Raw genomic sequence first — 22,588 nt, 5'->3', positions numbered from 1 at the left:
TGTGAATAACGTAGGCACTGATGCAAATAACCATTTACAGGTGTTGTTGATTCATTAGTGGGCTTTTCCACTTTCTTTAACAAATTTAGCTGCAAGCACAAAGCGAGAGAAGGCTGCAACTATCCAGAATGTGGTTTTCGGATTCATATTTTTCGAAAGATAAATACAGCATTTCTTTGTTATTTTACGAGGTGATAGATTATCTTTTGAATAATTGTTGTAACTTATCTTTATTATTAAAAAAATAGTTTACTGTATTTAGGGATAGTTAGGAAGGCTTAGGCTTAGCCTTTGCTATCTGATTCTGTCACTCTAGTAAGCTAATGTTATGCAATTATATGTTAAATAGCTAGCTCATATCCAAAAGTTAAATTTTTCTTCACTGTTTGTTTGGGAATTTTACATTGGTCGCATAGGCCTAGCTATTTATAATACTTACAATTGTTAGTTTATAGTAGGTTTTCAGTTTGCTTCTGTTAAAATTAGATGTACTTTTGTTTAGAGAAACTGTCTTAAGTATATTCCTGCTGGCTCTGAGGTCTATATTTAGCGTTGAAATAATACACAAATTTAAAGTATTAAATATAATTTATTATACGTTTGATTCGCTCGCGTTCTACTTGTCGAACAGTCTCATCGGTGTCGTGTTTTCTTTTCAAAGCATTGATACTGGTCTTTTGCATTTATTCCTTACGGCAGTCAATATGAACTTAAATTGAAGTGACCTATTATTCCGACTTTCCCATCATTTTATCTCACACAACCTTCACAATAGCTTCATTTCAAGCGATTTCTTGCAGAAATAACAAAAGTTAGCTGGGTGGTAAATTTTAAATGCGTTTACATGAAGAGCGGCGGACGCGTTTTAAGCCAACGAAGGCGCAAAATTGTAAGACGCGTTTCGGGTACAACGTTAAAACCGCGAATACGACACAACGATTGCTCGTATGTAAAATGTTCATAGAACATTTTTTGTAGGAAATAGCCGGGCCCTAATGTTCGTAATTGGGTTTATAGCCGTACATACGATACTAACGAAGATATTCGCGATAAATCATTACTGTGCACCGGTTTCCCCCATAACCATTGCGCGTAAAACAACTATTTCTAATAGTAACCTGTTTAATATTTAATTACGCTATTTTGAACCATTCTTCGTTTTTTATTTTAAAAAAAACTAGCTTTCTATGATTTGAAAGAAACGCGTTTTCTAGTGCGTTCTTAGCGATTGGAAATTATAGTAAAAATAAAACTATTTCTAACACACGTAACACTAACCTGTGAAAATATCTTTTCTTTTGTGTATTTACTCTTACGCAATTTTGAGCCATTCTTCCAACTTTAGTTACACATAAGTCGCTTTAAATATGTGAAAACAAAACGCGTTAGCGGCGAGTTAAAGTCGGCCATTCAATCTTAGTCGAAATAGAGTGTTAATTCACCAGTGCGGCGCCGATGGCGTAACTTTCGTTGCCAGCCAAACGAAAAGCATGAGCCAAAGGCAGGGTTCTTTAAAAGATCTAATCGGACCACGCGACAAAATTTCAAAAATCGTTGTTATCCGATTTCTACGGTTTTTGCTTCCGCTCTCGTAAAAACAATGGCACGCCCCTGCCAGGAAGTAATATTTCCAAGAGCCAGGACCTGCAAGTCACTGTTCCCAATGACGTTCCCATTTAACCAGTTAGTTATTTTGACATATTAAGGCTTGGCAAAAACACTACTTTCTGTTTACAGGTGAAAAGTTTCCATTATTTCCACAAGCACTATATAAACAATACCTAGCGGTTCCTTGTTCTCGGTAATATTACTTCTCGGCGATTTCCTGGGAGGATGATTTATTTAGACTCCTATAGTCGAAATAAGTTTGGAAACCTTATTAGTGTGCGTAGATAATTTGAGGCACGGATCGACAATAATACCCAAATCCCTCTCAGAGAGCAAGAAGGGAGTGGGACACCCTTAATGTAATATGTGAAGTTGGGTTCTTTCTGGAGCGCGAGACAATCCGAAGAGTACTTAATTTTATAGGAAAGCTTAGTGTCATCAGCGAAAAGCAATACCAAAGCGACCAACACAACAGCGCGCAGATTAGAGTTCATAAATATGTTAAAAAGCGACGGACCAAGGACAGAACCCTGGGGGACCCCCTTGTCACCAGCACTTAAAGAAGAGGCTTGACCCTGCAGAATAACTCTGCTTACTACCAGAAAGACATCGCCGCAAATACCAGCAGAGTGAAGGACCTCAAGAAGGTACACTTGGGGAATGGAATCAAAGGCCTTGGCGAAATCTAGGAAGATAACATCCACTCTAAACCCTTCGTCAATCCAATGAGACCAAGTGTTAGTGGCCTGCAATACGTTCGTGAGGCAAGACCATTCCGCTTATTGAGAAAACCGTGTCGCGAGGTATAAAATAAGTTGTTGCCGCGGAGGAAGGAAGTAATTTGAGCATAAGCGAGTTGTTCGTTGAATTTAGGCACCTGATTTAAGTTACTAATTGGGCGATAAGTAGATGGGTCAGAAATGGAACCAATTTTGGGAGTGGGGGTGATATTAGCCTCCTTTCAGCAAGAAGGAAGTTCACAATTAGGAAAAGAACGATAAATTAAAAGGTATAAAGGAAAAGAAAGGACACTAGCTAGCGGCTTTAGAAGAAAAGGATGGATACCGTCAGGGCCAGGAGATTTATTAAGTAAAAGAAGAGTTTCAGATGGTTCGCGAGTGAATTTCGTTAGAGCGAGGGCAGAAGTAGTTTTGTAGGCTGGGGTAAAAAATATGCAGGTACAACAATAGACCTAACAGTGGAGGCAAAAAAATCGTTAAGAACCGAGGCCGCCTTAGACACGGAAGTGGGAAAAGTACCATCAGGATTTTAAAGCTCAGAAATGGGAGTTCTGGTAGAGCGGAATCGGTTAATGTGTGAACAAAAGGCTTTCGGATTGTCGCTGATATTGGAAGTTAAAGCAGCCTCAAATTTCCTACGGGCCAAACGATATTTAATTGCGGTGAAGCACCCTGCCTTTTGGCTTTAAGTAGTCAGGACCAAGCAGCAGACTTAAAATCTCTATTACGAACAGGGGGCACGGGAGAGTGGGGCCTACGAAAAGGGACAAAATTAAACACTTATTGGGATCAAGGCTGCGTTCAACAACTAAAATCGTAAAATAATCCGATACTTCCTATTGCGTCAACGTTCGATCCGATTGCTTATCGTGACGTAAATGGTTGTTGAACACCAAAATCCGTTTAAAATTCACAAACATATTAGAAAAACCTGTGAATTGTTTTTTAAAAAATTGATCAAAATGTGACCAATTTTGATTTTTTTCGTCAATTTTTATCAATTTTTATATAATTTTGGTATTTTAATTTTTATTTCAATTTTGTAAAATGTTTCACAGGGGGGACCATTGGAATCGGTCAAAATCCCATGTTATTTTCAATGGGAAAATTTCCATTTTATGTGGTCAAAAACATTTTTCGTTGCCATGGCAAAACCGTTGCCCATTGAATAAAATCCCTTTAGGATTTTTCAAGTTACATGAAAAAGAACAATCCCCCGAGTTTGAACAAAATCGGTGTGTAACACCTCGGGTAGTCTCCTTGTGAGTCACCATAATTTAAAAACACTCAAGGATTCTTATTTTGAATTTCTTTCAATAGTCACGTATCTCGACGTACTTGAATTTTGCTCTCAGGTAGCGTGTTACCGTTTTTCTGATACATAATCGGGGCCGCGTTCAGTAACAGCAAACGGTTGGACCGTTGAATGCGCATTCGCTACTGTACGACTTTTTTTCACTTCCGGGATTGACGTCACGTTTGCAAACGGAGAGTCAACGAAATAAGCGGCCCGGAAGAGCCGGTTATTTTGTTGATAAACGCAATCGCGGGTCAAAATATTACCCCAGCTCAGTAGCGGCCTGAGCAACTTTTTCTGGTGGTGCGAGATCTCATTGCGAGGTCAGGCGTTTCGGTCTTGCGGTCAAAAGTTATTGGTCCCGTCATGCCGATCCCGTTTCGGCGCCCCCCCCCTATGACGGCTCCCGGTGCGGTCGCACCGTTCGCACCGCCCTAGGGTCAGCGCCAGCTTTTACAGTGCTACAGCGGTGTTAACAGGTTTTTCCTAGGAACACGCCTGTCTAGTAAGCGAAGCGTATATATAGTCTTTGACCCTTAGTAGACACAGGTAGGCAAACTAATACAAAAGCTGTTGAGGCTACGTGATTTCTTATCGTTAGATATATAAATTGCCATCCTAAGAGTGGATGCCGCCCACCATCAGGAGACCCGGTTGGGCAAACTAATATAAAAGCTGTTGAGCCCATGTGATTTCCTATTGTTTGATATATAATTTACCATCCTATGTTAAAGAGTAGGCACCGCCCACCCTCAGGATACCCGGGTGGGCAAACCAATACAAAAGCTGTAGAGGCCATGTGATTTCCTATCGTTAGATATATAAAATACCATCCTAAGTTGAAGTATTAAAACTTGGGCGCCACCCACTCTCAGAAGACCCGGGTGGTAAAAGCAATACAAAAGCTGTTGGTGCCATGTGATTTCCTATCGTTTGATAGACGGAAAGTATCAAAGGTGAAATAGGTTAGGAAAACATGAACATGGGCGTCGCCGTCAAAGGCCGGACGACTCGGGTCGTCGTGAACGGAATGACGATAATAAAATGAAATTAATTTTGGGAATTACAAATTTTCTAAATAAATAATAAAACTTTGAAGAAATGACAAAACATTTGTTTTATTTTTTGTAATGTTAGTAACTAAACCTAAATAAGAAATTAAAGTGAAGCATAATTTAAAAGTAAATAAATTACAAATATTGCGCCCCCTGTTTACCTGAGAGAGCTGAAACATTGCGCCACTTGTTTACCTGACAGCTGAAACTTGCACACAGTTTAGAGGTATAGAAGTAATATAGGTGTAGTAATTTTTGTTATATAGATGCGGAAGGGTATCGTTCGGCGCGAAAAATGAGACTTGACCCTAGGGCGTATTCCAATATTCTTGGCGTACGATATCGTACCATTCGGAGACTCTCCCTTTAAGGGGGTTGGTCTGAGGGGGCGAAAATTAATGGCACTGCGTGCACGTCAAAGAGTTCTATTGTGCGCGTCAAAGAGTTCTAAATAATGAAACCAACTTGTTTTTTTTCGTCACTCTCCCTTTAAGAGGGTTGGTCGGAGGGGGCGGAAATAAACGGCACTGCGTGCGCGTCAAAGAGTTCTATCGAATGAAACCTACTTATTTTTTTCGGTCACTCTCCCTTTCAGGGGGTTGGTTGGAGGGGGCGGAAATTAACGGCACTGCGTGCACGTCAAAGAGTTCTACCGAATGAGACCAACTTGTTTTTTCCGGTCACTCTCCCTTTAAGGGGGCTGGTCGGATGGGGCGGAAATTAACCTCACGCGTGAGGGGGCGGACAAAAAGAGTTCTATCGAATTCAAACTTCCCGCCAAAGTAACTGCTCGATGAAAAATTCAAACAAAAAAACGCGCCGAAACTTTCGGACAAGAGTGACATCTCGGGACCAACTATACAAACTATAAGAGTGTTCAAGGCTAAAAGTTCAAGCGAGATTTCGAAGAGGACGGCGTGGCTCATTTGGATAAGACGTTGGTTTTGGAGACTATGCGGTCAGAAATCTCGGTTCGAATCAAATCCCGTTGCCGGGAGTAGTGGCTCACTCCTGTAATCCCAGGCGTCCGGGAGGCAGAGTTTGTGGATGGCCGTGTGAGGACGACCACCAATCCCCTAACGGGTGGTCGGAATACTTCCGCCAAGGGTGTCCCCACCCCTGTCCCCACGTATCCCCCCGTTGGCGTGGCCGTTACACATATCTCGCCCTGATTAATCCGTTATGTGTGTGCTGGTGTCTAAGGCCTCGGGTCGACACCGATGTGTGTGTATTTCAAAAAAAAAATCAAATCCCGTTGTCGTCAAAATTAGAAATTATTTTTCGCAGCTCCATCTACCGTGTCGTCGCTTTCCACAACAAACAAACATACAACACTTAACGACATTCCGTCCATAGCAAGTGTCACTTCGAATATATATTCGATGTGAAACTAAAAACGGCTGTAAAAAGTAACTTAGTTCCAACGGGGGCGCATTCGGGAAAAAATGTTGCTCCTCTCTTGAAAACGTTTCTTTTTCTCTTTCTCCTCCTGCGCAGTCGCGAGTGACGTCTCTGGAGTTCGTGTTTTCGGAAGACCGAATTAGAGGGGGCATATAGTTTACTTTCATTTGTCTGTCGTTCCTTTTTTCTTTTTAAATATTCTCAAACGATACGTTGAAGGAAAAGTCGCCCAATTTTAAATTAGATAAACCAGCAATTTTCACTTTCAGTTTAATTTAATTTTATATCCTTTCATTTTTCATTATTTTTTGTAATCTATTACATTATATTGTATTATAATATATTATATTATATTTAATATAATTATGGAACGACGAGCCGCGGTTCGAAACGTCTCTATAGGCTTCGTGCGTAGTTTAAATTTTGGTCATAAGTATCGCCGCCTACCGACCGAGGTTTAAATTGAATATAGGAAAGCTGTCTGCTGAAAGCTCAACCGAAAAACCCAGAAATTCAAAAGTTATCTGCTATTTCTTTACATATATTTCCTAAGCTCGAAGCTTATAATACGAAAAAACAAAATTTCAATTAATATTTTTAAACCTTTTCACGGGTAATTCTTCATAAAAATAATAATATTTTATTTCTAATTCCACCATGACCTAAAACTAACATGGATCGATATGATTTTATAATCTATTATATTTCATAATATTATATGTTAAAATCTATTATATTTCATAATATTATATGTTAAAATCTATTATATTTCATATTAATATATGTTAAAATCTATTATATTTCATATTAATATATGTTAAAATCTATTATATTTCATAATATTATATGTTAAAATCTATTATATTTCATATTAATATATGTTAAAATCTATTATATTTCATATTAATATATTTTATAATCTATTATATTTCATGATACTGTATTTCATAATATTATATTCCATTGTATTATAACTTGGTAAAATTATAATTTAAATATTATGTTACTTATGTTAAAAATAAATAAAACTACGGCGACGTCACTCGCGTTTGCGCAGTGAGATAAATATTTATACTCGATTCTCACGACAAAAGGGAGAGAGACGACTTGTTGCCTGACATCCAGTGACGTGTTTTTAGGGGGGAAACCGGATATCTTTCCCCGTTGCTTTTTAACGGGAGAGTTTGGTTTTTCTTGTATGAAAAGAGGCTGTATGCGCCAACCTATATAAGATATTTTTCTAGGAACCTTGACTTAGTTCAGCCACGGCCAACTTTGACATTCGGGTAATAGCGGCCAGCCCATTCGTTGAAGTTTCTATGTTAACCTATAAACAAAAATATCTCTCGGCGTGGGCGCCCCTAGCGCGAGTGTCAAAGTTGGCTGTAGTTCAGCAAAATTGACTGCGTTTGTCAATAGCTGAAAACTATTCGTGAGTTCTGAACCGTTAAGAGAACGGCTTAGGACTAGGCTGTGACGTCACGCAAAAGTTCTGGATAGTTCAGAACTTTTGTACGAATAGTTGTGATTCGTACGATTGGACGTACGCAGCCGAATTTTAGAGATTTCAACCTTGAGTACCGGCCAGTACTTGCTCTTGAGCAGGTACCATTTAGAACGGTTCAACAAGAGGTTCTTGTCTGGGAATAGTTTGCATTTGGGTAGTTCTAGAATTTTTTTTTGCCGAATAGTGCGCATGGGGACTGGTTGAACGGTTCAGAACTCACGAATAGTTTTCAGCTAATAAGTACTGGATAGGTCAGTCTCCCATGAAGTAATCAGCTATTTTATATTTTTCATACCTTTTTGGGATACATAGTGGGCAACTCAGATTTGCACTTTTATTTTAGGCCCTGGAATTCAAATTTCTATAGCTTTTTGCCTAACGTTTGTATTGAATTAAATAATTAAAAATGCATCTTTTCTTTTATTCCAAAAATTATTTCCATCAAAACTTCAATCTGAATCATCTTCTTTAGATTTCTTTTTCTTCTTCTTTTTCTTTTTTTCTGATGCCTACAAAAACCAAATGATCGGGTTATAAAATAAGTAGTTGTACCTTTACTTAGCACAACTTACAGCAGGCGTTTCTAGGTCCTCTTCCTCATCTTTGGCCTCGGACTTATCCTTCTTTTTCTTCTTCTTCTTTTTGGGACTTTCTCCTTCGGAGGTGCCATTGTCTTGTGCATCTCCGTCACTCGCAACTTCTTGTTTCACCTGAAATTTAAGAACATTTTAAGCTTAGTTCTGAAGAGGCTAGTCTTTGAGAGCTAACCTGCGTTGGAGTTCCAAATTCCATTTTAATTTGCGAAGGAGCCTTAATTCCACTACCACTAGGAGTACTTCTATAAAGTGAGTAAACAAACATTTATAATTTCATTAAATTATTAAAACCAGTCAGTTATTAGTATCGTACGTCAAATCTTTGTACTGTTGCACCCATTCGCTGGGTGTCTGTTCATTAGGTTTGCCATGTTTGCTTAATAGCCCTTCTTTAATCATTTTCTTCTTAATTGAAGCCTACAATTTAAAAAACATTGGTGATATTATTGTATGCAAAAGCTATTACACAACAAATTACGAAGCTTACAGTTGGGCCCAGGCCCCATTTACGGGGATATGTGTCTCTTTCCATGACTACTCGTTTGATTTTAGCCACAATGCCATGATCACAAACATATAACGTTGCTGTGGTCATTAGAGCTATGGCTGTATTTAAAGGTTCAGGGAAATTTAGTTTAAATTTGAAGAGCAAAATCAAACAGAGCTAATTTTATGTCAGAATATATTTCTTACCGAGAGCGACTGCTTCCCCTTTAGTGGTGATTATGACTATTTCTTGGTTCAATTCGATACCATCCTCGTACCTAAGTACACCAGGAAGCATAATTTTGGCCCCGTAACAAACAGCATTGACAGCACTGTCTTTTAACACAATCCTCTTATGAGAAGTCAATAATGATTCCAATGGTTTAATAACCCTTCTCAGATAAGATTCGTCTTTGTGATGATCATATAGCCATTGAGCGTCCAATACATCATGCATAGTGACCATATTATCTTTTGGCTGTTTATTTTAAAATAAGAGTATTTTAAACAATAAACAATCTTATTCTTAATTTATTCAAATTTACATCTTCGGAGTTAATTCCCGAGCGATTTCTCCTTAGCTCTTGCATTTGTCCTCCTACACCCAACATTAACCCTAAATGAACACACAACGTCCTAACGTACGTTCCAGCTTCGCATTTTAAGTGAATGATACCTAAATATTAAGTTTCTATTAAGTACCTCGTACGATTGTCTTCGGTAACCATTTCAAGACTTACCCATGTTTTGCTTAGCATTAAACTCTAACATGTTGATTTCGTAGATTGTTCTAACTCTAAGTTGCCTTTTTACAGCGGAAATTAAAGGTGGACGTTGAAATAAAGCTCCGGTTAGGTTTTCTAGTGCCTGAAATAATAAAAATAACCATTGTAACCACTACACATTAGTGAGGAAAGTACTGTAAAATTTGCACAGACCTTCAAAAGTTTATTTTCACTTTCAACGGCACTATGTAGTTTAAAAATGCACACATATTCTTTCCCAGCCCCTTGTTGAGATTTGGCCAAACGCGTTGCTCGTTCAATGCACACTATCAGACATCCTGATACTTTAGGATCCAATGTGCCACTATGACCAGTCTTTTCTACTTTCATAATTCGTTTCACCCATGCGACTACTTCGTGAGAGGATGGGTTTACGGGTTTATCCAAATTTATAATCCCCGATCTAATGTATTCCCTAATTTCACGTTTCAATGGGGAGCTGCTACATGGAATGGGGGTAAAGTGCATGGAGCGGCAATTTAGTTTTTCAAATCCTTTCAATAAGAGAGGCCAGTCCTCTGAATTTAAACGAGGAGCTTCGTTGGAGGGTTGTACTTCGTACGTCGGTTCATTTTCCTAAACAGAAATGTGGAAAAATTATCAAGACACTCCAAATTGATTGAATCACGTTGAAAGTACCTCATCATCAGAATTATCTCGCTTTCTTTTCTTTTTATGTGAAGTTTTAATACCTGAAATTTCATAATTATTATTATGTTTCGGCTCCCACGAGGTCACCAGCCAACAATAAGAAATAAGCCTTGGTATCATGTAAAAACAAATTGTATTTTAAATTAAAACAAACCTTCGTGTTTCTCCATGTTTTATTTTAAAAATCTTCACTTAATCAATTACTAATGCACTATTATATTTATCATTTAAAAACAGGAAAACCTTTACTTTTAGTCGCTATTTATTTAACCACGTGGGAGAGTGGTGTTCCGGGCGAATTCTGGAAGAAACGTACTTTTTCAAGATTTCAATTTACTTTTGTAATACGCTTAGTTCGCCATCTATGGTGAAACTTTCACCATCATTTTAAAAGGGCGCGAAGTTTTAATTTTAAAAAAACCAGCAGTGTGAACAATAAATCAAAGGTTATTATTATTATTATTATTATTAAGAAAAATACAAGTTACGAAGCTAGAATAGCTTGTATATAACCCACAAGTGGAAAAGCAAGAAAAAAAAATTAAACGGTAGAATGGAGAAACTCCCAAGTGCGGCTGCGGAAAGTCCAACGAGATTGAGCAGAAAGTACATCTGCGGGGAGGGAGTTCCAAGTTTGGATAGCACGGAAAGCAAGGTGCCATTGACGTTGTTTGGTCCGGGCCCGTGGTTTGAATATTTTTGCTGCATGACCCCTGGTCTGGCGAAGAGTGTCTAATTTGAAGAAAGCGGACAACTGGAGAGCAGACTGACCCGACCACATGCTCCAGATACACAGCAGGTCATTAATCGCGTGTCTGAGAAGCGGGGAGTCCAGCTTGAGGGCCTCATTCCGCGCAACCGGAGGAAGGCACTCGAGACCCTTAGTGAGTTTAGTAAAACGGTTGTGGGCTTTTGTAAGGTTGTCCCGGTCACCTTGAAGGGGCGGGCTCCACACTTCGGATCCAAAGTTGATATAGGGCAAGACAAGGGAGTTGTACAGGGTACGTATCAGCCGTGGGGAGCTAAAATAAAAAGAGCGACGTGTCAAGCCGGTGATAGAATTAATCTTTTTAACAGCTTTAGTGCAGTGGTGACTGAAGTTGAGGGAGGAGTCCACCCAAACTCCGAGATCGCGCACCGGAGAATCACTGGTCGAGATAGTACGCAGTGTAGTCCTTTTCAACCCGAGATTGGGAGTACCCACGGCGTTTAGAACGCACGTACTGCGCCCAGGTAGTGGTTTTAAAATGTAAAGATTTCTGGAAGCGTGCAGAGAAATGAGCCGGACGAAGAGGACGGATGACCCGAAGAGGAACAAAACGCTGAATACCGTCATGAAGGATGGCCGAAAAACGGGACCAGCAGAATTCAACATCGCTGTAATATGTTTTGCTTTATGCCACTAAAGGGACTTGGCAAACCTGTATGTACGGGTATTGTTAGGGACCTGGCAGCCTCGTATGTACGGGTACGGGGAGTTTTAGTTTTAGTTCTAAGGAAGAGTCTGAAAATAAAAGTTGTTGTTTGTCTGAGCTGCGGTGTCTCGAATAATAAAATAGTTAGAACACTACATTTTGGCGACGGATATTGGTGGAATTTTGACTGGTCTTGGATTTCTTCGTACTCTCTTCATTATGGCGTCGATGAATCTTCCCTTGTTTCCGTCTTTTGACCCTCATCACGACTCTTCGTCGGTGGCCTTACGGTGGACAAAATGGCTGGCTCGGTTCGAGATTTTTGTAGAAGCTATGAATATCAAAGAAGATAGCCGAAAACGGGCAATGCTCCTTCACTTTGGTGGCGACGAGGTATTTGAAATATTTTCTACTTTGTCGGGAACTGGCACCAAATATGCCGAGGCTGTTACGAAACTAACGGATTATTTTGCTCCGAAGAAAAACGTTGAATACGAAGTTTATATGTTCCGGCAAGCTAAGCAAATACCTACAGAATCGTTAGATGATTTTCACACTCGGCTCAGAAAATTATCCGCCTTTTGTGACTTCGCAGACGTCGGAAAAGAAATAAAATCCCAAATTATTCAGGGTACTACTATGAATCGCCTTCGCAAAAACGCATTGAGGGATCCTACACTTACACTGGATCAGCTGCTAGATACAGGCCGGCTATATGAATTGTCCGACAAACAAGCTTCTGAAATGGTGGGAAAAGCGAGCAAAGAAGAGGGCCGCGTGGAAAAGGTAAATGCGGTAAGGCCTAAGAAATCTAGCAACTACAATTCGAGAACCGAAAATAGGAGAGCCGCGGATAAAAAGAAATGCGACTTCAAACCAAACAAGCCGGCAGACGAGAGTAATTCTCGCAAATGTTACAGCTGTGGATTCGACTGGCCGCACAGAGAGAAATGCCCAGCAAAGGGAAAGACATGCTCAAGTTGCAATAAAAAGGATCATTTTTCTCGATGCTGTAAAGATAAAAAAGCTGAAGACACTAAAATACTACGAAACGTCAAGGTCGACGGGTATACAGGTTCAAGTGAAGAATCGGACGTAGCCAATCTTTTCAGTGTGGAGTTTCAAAGTCAGGAGTCACCAAAGACTGAGATCAAGGTCAATGGGAAATGGTTAAACATGACTATCGATTCGGGTGCAATGGTGAATGTCGTAAGTGCGGATACTCACAAGAAGTTAAATTTGCCAGTTTTGAAGCAATCAAAGGTGCGCTTGAAGGCTTACGGTTCCGACCGCCTATTACCTGTTTTGGGAAGATGCAAGGTGTGGTTGGAAAAGGGAACCCGTAGGGTGGAAAACTATCTCTACGTTGTACAATGCAAGAGTAATCCATTACTAGGATATAAAACGGCAGAAGAGCTTGGAGTCATTCGAATAATAGAGCAGGTGGAAAATCAAGAGGCTAAAGAAGATTCTGGATCCGAGTGGAAGATTAAATACCCAAAGTTATTCGATGGTGTGGGAAAGTTGAAAGGGTATCAAGCTCGTTTACATATTGACGAATCAGTGCGGGGAAAAATTCAACCACATAGAAGAGTTCCATTTGCCATACGACAGAAAGTTAAGAAAGAGTTGGAAAAACTCGAAGAAGCTGACATTATTGAAAAGGTTAGTGGACCAACTCCGTGGGTTTCACCGATCGTAGTAGCGCCAAAGCCTAATGACCCAGAAGCCATTAGAATGTGTGTAGATATGCGTGTAGCAAATAACGCCATTAAACGGGAAAGGCAAATAACTCCAACCGCGGAAGACATTTTTAGTGCCGTTAATGGTGCGGTCATGTTCTCGAAGATAGATCTTAATATGGGATATCACCAAATTGAATTGGACGAAAAATCACGAGTGATTACTACGTTCACTACACATATGGGCCTAAGGCGATACAAGCGACTATTCTTCGGAATTTCATCCGCTGCTGAACTATTTCAACACATCATAGCGGAAGTAATTTCGGGCATTCCTGGCGTCCTGAATGCGAGTGATGACATTCTTGTTCATGGGAAATCAGTTGAAGACCATGACCGCTCACTTCACGCACTATTAAAAAGACTAGAGGACTCTGGATTAACAGTCAATGAGAAAAAGTGTCAATTTGGAAAAACGGTCCTTCTCTTCTACGGATTTTTACTTACTGATAAAGGTGTTTCAGCGGATCCAGCCAAAATCAAAGCGTTTACCCAGCTCCAAGCTCCGTCAACGGTAGAAGAAGTACATAGTCTTCTCGGAATGATTCAGTACTGTGGACGCTTTATTCCAAATTTGGCAACCATCACGTTCCCATTGCGCCAACTACTGAAGAAGGGTTCGAAAATGGCGTGGACACCATCGCACCAGAAAGCGTTGGACACTCTCAAGATGGTACTGGCTGAAGACAGACAGCTTGCCTATTTCAATCCAGAACTAACGACCAATTTAGTGGTTGATGCCAGTCCGGTGGGACTTGGAGCTATTTTAAGCCAGGAAGGAAAAAACGGTGACATCAAGATCGTCGCATACTCTCAAATTGAGCGGGAGTTATTAGCAGTCACTTGGGGAATGGAACACTTTCATCCTTTCGTATATGGCACCAAATTCACCGTTTACACCGATCACCAACCTCTAATACCAATTTTGATGAAACCTCACTTGCGTATTTCGGCAAGACTAGAGCGTCTGTGCCTACGAACACAGCAATACAATTTTAATGTCGTTTATCAGAAAGGGAAAGACAATCCATCTGACTATCTTTCTCGACATCCGCTACATACAAAAGACATCGATGACTTAGAGGAGTACGAGCCTTGACCAATGAGGAGTTAGTCAAAGCTACATTGAATGACGTTACCTTAACTGCAATTAAAACAGCACTGGAATGCAATAAGAAGAGTGAAAAAGACTGGCATCAGGACACTCTGAGACCATTCAAACCTATTCGACATGAGCTTTCGGTACACAAGTCAGGAATTGTCTTGAGGGGAACTCGTATTATCATACCCGAAGCTCTGAAAACGAGGTGCCTTGAACTCGCTCACGTTGGTCATCAAGGTATAGTAAAGACTAAAGCCTTGTTAAGAGAGAAAGTCTGGTTTCCTGGAATAGATGACAACGTGGAAAACCTAGTCAAAAATTGCCTCGCATGCCAGTCGGCGGTCAAAGAAGTCAAGAATGTCCCACTGGAAATGACTCCAATGCCCGAAAGGATATGGCAAAATCTTACTTTGGATTTCGCTGGACCCTTTCCGGACGGGAAATATCTAATGGTTCTCATAGATGAACACTCAAGATATCCAGTGGTACACACCATAGCTTCACTCACGTGCTCCGTTGTCATCGAAAAGCTGGCAACAACGTTTGCTTTGTTTGGATTTCCAGAACGTTTAAAAACGGACAATGGACCACCGTTCAATTCAAATGAATTTACAAATAGCCTGAAAGACTTAGGGTGCTATCACCATAAAGTTACGAAATTGTGGCCCCAAGCAAACGGTGAAGTCGAAAGATTTATGCGCACACTGAACAAATTTGTTCAAATCGCCAATTTGCAAGATCAATCGTGGTGCAAAGAGCTTCGGTTGTTTTTGATATCGTACAGAAGTACACCGCATACTACCACTGGTAAATCTCCGGGTGAAATACTCTTCGTAAGAAAAATGAAAACCTGGTTCCCGGACACGATAGTTTTGCGGCCGAATGACGAGTTTGTTGTTCGAGAAAGGGATCGTGTCCAGAAAGAGAAAATGAAGGAGTACGCGGACGAGATGAGACATTCGAAGCCGAACAGTTTGCAAATCGGTGACTGGGTAATTGTTCGTCAAGCTAAACGAAACAAGCTCACTTCGTAATATGATCCACAGCCCTATCGAGTGTCTGAGATTAAAGGTTCTTGGGTGAAAGCGATTAGACACGGTTATACTATAGAACGCAATTGTTCGTTTTTCAAGAAACTGTCCCCAGAGGCAGCACAAAAATGGATACAGGTGAACGAGTACGACGATGAGTACTCAACCACTAACGATCAACACGACGTACCAGAACACCCTGGTGTTGACGTTCCGCATGAAGTTCGACCGGGAGTTGACCGAGACCACCCAGCACCCGTGTTACGACGACAGCTACCAGCTAGAATCACTAGAGGTAAACTACCGGATCGGTTCCATGACTTTGAAATGAGCCAACAATAATAAAGGCCCATGCCTTCAGCCCAAAAAACATTTTGGTGTCTTAAATGTTTATTGTATAATTCGTTGATTTTAAAACTTATTGTAAAACATTTCAATTTGAATGTTAGTCAAAAAAAACAATGGAAAAAAGAGGAGATGTAATATGTTTTGCTTTATGCCACTAAAGGGACTTGGCAACCCTGTATGTACGGGTATTGTTAGGGACCTGGCAGCCTCGTATGTACGGGTACGGGGAGTTTTAGTTTTAGTTCTAAGGAAGAGTCTGAAAATAAAAGTTGTTGTTTGTCTGAGCTGCGGTGTCTCGAATAATAAAATAGTTAGAACACTACAATCGCCAGAGCCAAATTCAGCTCGCCAGTCGACCTGGGAGATAAAGGTACCGAACGAGTCGTAGTCCCCTCTGAAGAAGTCACGACATTGGCGGTGAGGCACCGATGGTGTTGGGCAGGCGATGCATAAGAGAATGACATTGTGGTCACTTTTACCCAGTGGAGGGAGCTGTGTGGTCACTTTTACCCAGTGGAGGGAGCTGTTTGACATCGTAGACAAGGTGTTCTTCAATAGAGAAGACAAGGTCCAGTGTACTAGGGCGCTGGAAGACATAACCCAAACGGGTGTGACAGTAGATGGACTGTGTTAAGTTGGCGTCAGTGAACAGTGCGTCCTAGGGACGAAAATCACGACGCCACCAAGCATACATCAAAGATAATTTAAACTCGTACCCTAGATTCGAAATCACTCTCTCGTGCGTTGCCGATAGCGTTTACCCACTTCCCGCCGGAACTCAGAAAAAATTCGCTCCATGGTTTGCGCCTTACCGCAACCACGGCCAACTTCGATCACGCGCTATATAGCCCGGCAGCGCGTGATCGAAGTTGGCCGTGCCACAACCGATGGAGCCGGATTTTTCTGAGGTCACGTGCTGGAAAAGGGTAAACGCTTCGTAACAAAACCAGAGGTGGGCAAAAAATTGCGAGCGTTCGGAAAAATGAGCATATAGAGTTTTAAACACGGCTTGCTCAAGTGAGCGAGTACTCAAGGCAAACGAGTTTATTTTCTCTATCTCTATTTGAGAAGCCTCTGGGCGAGCGCCGAATAGTTCGCTCTGGCGTTGATGGCTGACGGCCCGCTGAGGGAGATTCCCCCCTCGCCGGGTAAGTTCCCTCACTTTTAAGCGACGCGTTAGTACCCTCAGTAGAAAGCGCTGACGCAGAGTTGAGGGAAAATTACCGAGAGAAGGAATAGTTCGCTCAGAATTGATCGCTAGCTACGCGCGGATTTTGATCACGGTGAGCGACGGTAAAGTTCGTTTACGCAAATCGCTCACAGCGCGGCGAGCAAAAATTTCAAAAATCAAACATTAAACTATTACTCGGCTATGGGTTTATTATTTACTTTTTTTATTAATAAAATGAAGGGTACTCTAAACGTCGGGAGTTGATGATATCTCCGATTGAATAAAATTCAAAGGTTCTTCCGAATTTATCCAACGATAAACTAGACTGCAAATATTCCGTTTAGTGTTAAAAGAGCTTTGTTAAATATTAAAAGCCACAAATTATAACAATAGGCGCTAGTATACATTCTTTTGGTCTTGACAAACTTGGCAGGTGAAATGGGCTACGCGGTACGCGTTTCTTCATTTTTAGGGGATTGTGGCTCGCGCTACTTTAAAGGAAAATATTAGCGCGCTCTCAACTTAAATTAATGATCGGTACCATAAAAACAAGTGGACATTTACTAACCCCTAATCCAACTCATTTGTAAATCTCCAGAATTTAATAGACAGTTTTAGCAACTACCTACAGGGGCGGTGCCAGAAGATTCTTAGGTGTAGGCTAATAATGTTTATCATTTGTGGGCCCCTTGTTCCTCAATATTGGACCCCTCTATATATTAACTTAAAATTCAATTTTGCAAATTCAGGTAATTTATTTATTATTTGATATTAGTGCGGTTTTTAAAATTTTACAGTATTAACTATCATCACATATTTTATTTGAATTTAAAAATTGACTTGATGTGGCCCCGTCAGATCGATTTGTGGGCCCCTATTTGAACACAAAAGTAGGCTATAGCTCGTGTTGCCTACCCCTAACGCCGCTCCTGACTACCTACACCGGGATTTTAATCACAGTGAACGACGACAGAGTTCGTTTACGGTAAATCGCGAAGAGCAAACATTTCAAAAATTAAACTTCACATTTGACGGTATGAACAAGTATTTAATAAGATTATTTTTTATGTATATGTAAAATATAATTCAATATCTTTGCATATAACCATCTTCGATTTTGTCCATTGTTTATGACATCGACAAAAATAACCATATCATCAAATGATCAAGCTAATTGCTAATTGCTAAGGTGGCGTGGCGGAGTGGTTAGCACTTTCGCCTCGCAGCAAGAGGAGCCGGGTTCGATCCCAGCTTGTGGCACTGGGTGAACACTCGGAACAACTCCTTCTGCGTAGAGTTTGCAAGTTCTCTCCCCACTGGTTTAAGGGGTTTCCCCCGAGATCTTCGGTTTCCCCTTCCACAAAAACTTGTTGAGGTTAACGGTAATAGTTAGTGTAGGGAGCTGTTGGCTCGAACGCGTGGCATGCAGGGCTTGCCACCACCCTCCTACGCATTGTAACCCGGCCACCTGAATTAAAAAGGCTTTAAAAGTCGCTCGATGACTTAGGCCTAAGGTGGTGCCTTGGGTATTAGCCTAGCTGATAGTTGTGGTTGATTCACGGTTTTTAAATAATAATTTTTTTCAGAAAAAAAGGGAGGGGTTGGAATTAATATAATGGCCAGCCTGTGCCAATATTAAAACTGTTTTAGTTCCAAATTGAGGTAACTCGATTTACGCGAATTTTCTTTTTTGCCGTTTTCCAAACTTCCTTTACACTAAAAATATAAATATTACAAATAGCGGCCAATGTATAGTTACAAAGTTATCGATTATTTTCCATTTTTAAAAAGCATTACGTTGTCATTTTTTTTCCAATTTAAATAATATTTTTTAGATACCTGGTTTTGAAACTAATAGCGTTCTTTTCGTTTTTATTTCACACCGAATTTAAGTAATAATTAAACTGTTTGAATAATTCTAATGTCTAGTTTGTGCGGGTAACAAAAATCAACAGTGAAGAAGCTGTCAACGATCACCGTCAAGCTCAGCATGTGGGGAGTGGGGACCCGCTGGCTGCCGGGAAGTATGAACAAGGAGGGAGGGGGGTGGCATTACCAAGGTAACCTATTTAAAGTTACTATAGACAGCAGGCTATAATCACTATGCTGTAAACATCTGTGTCGCGCGAAAGCGATCCAAATGTAACGACTGACGATTAGGATAAAAATTGCATCATTCTTCCGAACTTCAAAAGGGCGTTATTTTATTTCTGGGGGGGGGGGGGATTTCTATTTGAACTTGTAATAACTTACACACAAATATTTTCTTTACATTTTTATTGCTTACGATGTTACACTTTATATACAATATAGGAAATATTTCAATAATTATTTAAATCTTCGCTCTTGCTTGATACCTAAAAAGATTCTCAAAAAAAATTGTGGAGCGTGTCATTTTCGCCTAATTTGGTTTGCACATGTTTCTTAACAATGAAACGAAACCAAAATTAGTTACCGACATACGCCAAACGAGGAGGCAATGAACACCGCTAATGCCCCACAATGGAACATTTTGAAAAAAAAGGATCCACCGTGGAACTTCGTATGTCATTAGAAAGTGTTCATCTTGTAAAATACGGAACAATTAAAACAGCGAATATATTTTAGTTTCAATAGTTCAGCATTTTAGAATCACACAGTCTAATGGCCTTTAGACCAAACGAAGGTGGTCCTGAAAAGGACCGTTTTGGTTTTAGCCAATTATTTGGCTTCTTCTGGTTTTTGAATTTTTGAGACCTTTACGCAAGAACAACCAGCTACAGCCACTTAGGGGGCTTTGTTGGCATGATCCAACTGCTCCTTATACAACTGGAGTTCAAATTCCATTGCCCCGTTCTTTAACTTGGCATTCATCAGCTCGTCTGGCCTTTGGTCGAGTTCTTGTTCGTTACAGAAAATATCAAAATATTGTTCTGTAAATCGTCCTAAGAAATAAAAAAACAAAAATTATCAATAATTAGTAACAATAATAATAACTATATGTAAAACTAATTTGCTGTATTTACGTTTTAGCGATCGGCTTTCAACTTGAAGCTTGAAAAGAGGGGGGGGGGGGGTGGAACCTCAACCCCTTTCCAAACTATCCCAATCGTTTCAATTTTGGGACCCGCAGGTGGAGTCCAGACACGAAGGCGTCTCTTTCGGCATCTTAACGAAAAGGCAAAGGTTGACCACTCATAGGAAACGTCTCTTCGTCGCAGCGGGACATGACTAACCAAATATTTCCCCGAAATAGGCATTCGCTCGCTAATTTAGGCTTGACTTATAATATACATATATAAATATACTTTTCGCTAAACTGAACTCCCCCTAAAAATGAGTCGTATAACTTCATAGATAGACTAGATCAAAACTAGCCCTTCTGAAACCGAAATAAGTATTCTATAATAAAATACCATATAGGAAAACGGAGAAAACCATGTATATTCGGGCCGCGTCTACGGAACGTTAGCTCCAAAGTATATTTTTTCTGGACTACGGATAGACTAACATGAAAACGTTAATCAATAAAAATAAAAATACAATATTATTAACTAATGATATTATTAGCTATTTTTACTACATTTATTTACAATATTTATTTATTCTGTGTCACTATTTACTAAGTTGCGACTAATCGGGCCGATTAGATATTATTGAACCTTGGAATCTATAGCCGACAATAATATTAGTTAATTCAAAAGCATTGAATTGGCGGCTTGGCCCGATTCATAAAATCCTATTTGGCTCTGCAAACCTTTTTTCCCACTTTGGGCTTTTTTTTTCAACACTGCCCATTCCAGACAGCAAGGGCGCCACTTACTCGTTACTGCACCTGACAAAAATATTAAAATAGGGGGACAGTCGATGGAGGTTTTTTTCTATTTAGCATCGAACCCATTTTCTTCATTCTCGCAGTTTTCAATTTCAACAATAGCGTGTACTTCTTAACGTCATATGACGGGGGGTCAACGCCAGAATTCCGAACTGACGCCAATGAGTCGCCCCTCCCTTGGGTCTTAGCCGTTTAAGATAGCCAATGCTAGGGCAATTTCGAAGTTTCCGATACTTATACCTCGCTTCGTAATCCTTTCTACAATAATAGTATAAATAGTAGGTTCCTTTCTCATTTCGTTGCAGTTTCTTGTTGACTTTTCTCAAGTCTGCGTCTTTCGATTCGTATTTCGGTCCTTCCTTAGTTTAATTTTTTCGTGTTTTTTGCTTTAGCTGTTCATAATTTTTCTCGCCTTCGAAGTTTAATTTTTTCGAGTCCATAGTTTTGGAGTTATAGTACTTCGACTGTGGCTTGAGTTTTTTTATTCGGTTTCAGGCTTTAAGTTCGCTTCGTCTCACGGACATCATTCAACAGCTTCAATATAAAAGGTAATTATTTAATTAAGGAGTGATACCTCGAGCCAAAGGTGATGATAGTTGAAAAAAATCGATTTGAAAACGAGTAATTCAATTAATTTCATTGGCTAATTTCTGATGGGGATTTTTAGTTATTTTTCACTTAAATAAGCCCCGTTCGAAATAAAGTTTATGTTTCGATTAATTTTCTTCTTTATGAATTATATAGACCATGTCGAGTATAACTACTTCGCCTAGTAGTAGTGGCAGTGAAGATATCACCCCGAGACCATCTCAAACCTTTTTAATAGATGAGATATATAAAACCGCTTTTTACAACGGATCAATTGGCAACAAAAATATCCAAGACCATTTTGTCTACGTTGGAAGTTGCCCGTCGGGCCACCTCGGTACTACGGTTAAAGCCGTGTGCAATTTCTGCAGCAAGGAGTTGAAAGCCCCAAGTAGCAGTCCTTATAATTGGGAACGCCACGTTATGGTATGATACTTAAAAATAGCTCGAATAACTTTAATACGTCCTAAAAACAACGTTAATTTGGTTCATATTTTTCACGGTATATACAGGACGTTCATAAAGTAACCCTTCGTTTAAAAGAGGTCACCAAACGGTCGGCTCCCAAAACGGCCTTTTTCCCAAGTGCCCCTCGGCGCAAAAAGGCCAAAGCGGAAAAATCTGATAAAAAGGAAAAGAAACACATTTTCCTACAATGGCTTATTAACATGGTCGCCATGGACGGATTGCCATTTTCCGTTGTGGACGGAAAAGGTTTCCGGATGGCACTCGCTTACGCAAACCCCGATTTGGCTGTGCCTTCCCGACGGACGTTGGTGAGAGGTTTGGAGAAAACCGTCCAAAACACTCTGCTACCCAAAATGAAAGTAAGTTTGAATCATTCGAAATTAACAGTAATCTAAAAATTATAGGTAGTAATAAAATCTATTATTAGACCTTGCTAAGTAGCTTGAAACCAAAAGAGGTTCACCTCACCTTGGACCTTTGGAGTAGCAGAATGCGGCAATCCGTCATGGGCATTAGAGTACAATTTATTGACGCTGCTTGGTCCCTTAAAAACCTTCTCCTCGCTTTCGTTCATTTTCCCGGTAGTCATACCGCCGAAAATATCAAGAAGAAGATTTTGGAAATTTTAAATCAGGTTGGACTCCATCCTTCCTTGGTTAGTACACGTTTTGTACTTATTTAATTTTGATTTAATACTCATTTTAATTTACACTTATTTTAAGATATCCTGCGTATGTGCCGACAATGCGCAGAATATCACTAAAGCGTTGAATATGACGGACG

The 22,588-nt window shown here is 40.1% G+C and overlaps 1 protein-coding gene across 1 annotated transcript; it reads right to left on the bottom strand.

The window, feature by feature from the left end:
- Positions 1 to 8,008: 8,008 nt before the first annotated feature.
- Positions 8,009 to 10,441, bottom strand: Nop60B (dyskerin pseudouridine synthase 1 Nop60B). Its single transcript, XM_090167711.1, has 11 exons — positions 10,281 to 10,441; positions 10,115 to 10,167; positions 9,629 to 10,051; positions 9,431 to 9,557; positions 9,236 to 9,366; positions 8,898 to 9,168; positions 8,692 to 8,810; positions 8,518 to 8,621; positions 8,377 to 8,446; positions 8,181 to 8,318; positions 8,009 to 8,117 (listed from the first exon to the last, which is right to left on the bottom strand). Exons 1-11 carry the CDS (start codon positions 10,294 to 10,296, stop codon positions 8,058 to 8,060), a joined length of 1,512 nt encoding a protein of 503 aa, XP_090023837.1. The 5' UTR covers positions 10,297 to 10,441; the 3' UTR covers positions 8,009 to 8,057.
- Between the last annotated feature and the right edge of the window lie 12,147 nt (positions 10,442 to 22,588).

Source organism: Leiobunum rupestre, chromosome 3 (genome assembly GCF_980474605.1).
Source record: "Leiobunum rupestre chromosome 3, qqLeiRupe1.1.hap1, whole genome shotgun sequence".
Classification (NCBI taxonomy): Eukaryota; Metazoa; Arthropoda; class Arachnida; order Opiliones; family Sclerosomatidae; genus Leiobunum; species Leiobunum rupestre.
The sequence above is the reverse complement of the archived record's forward strand: the minus strand, read 5'-3'. Positions and strand labels throughout refer to the sequence as shown.

Excerpts from the sequence above, each read along its gene's own strand:
- Nop60B (XM_090167711.1), bottom strand. Across the intron at positions 8,447-8,517 it reads CAACAGTACAAAGATTTGAC|AAGTACTCCTAGTGGTAGTG; the intron begins GTACGATACTAA and ends CTCACTTTATAG. Across the intron at positions 8,319-8,376 it reads AATTTGGAACTCCAACGCAG|GTGAAACAAGAAGTTGCGAG; the intron begins GTTAGCTCTCAA and ends CTTAAATTTCAG.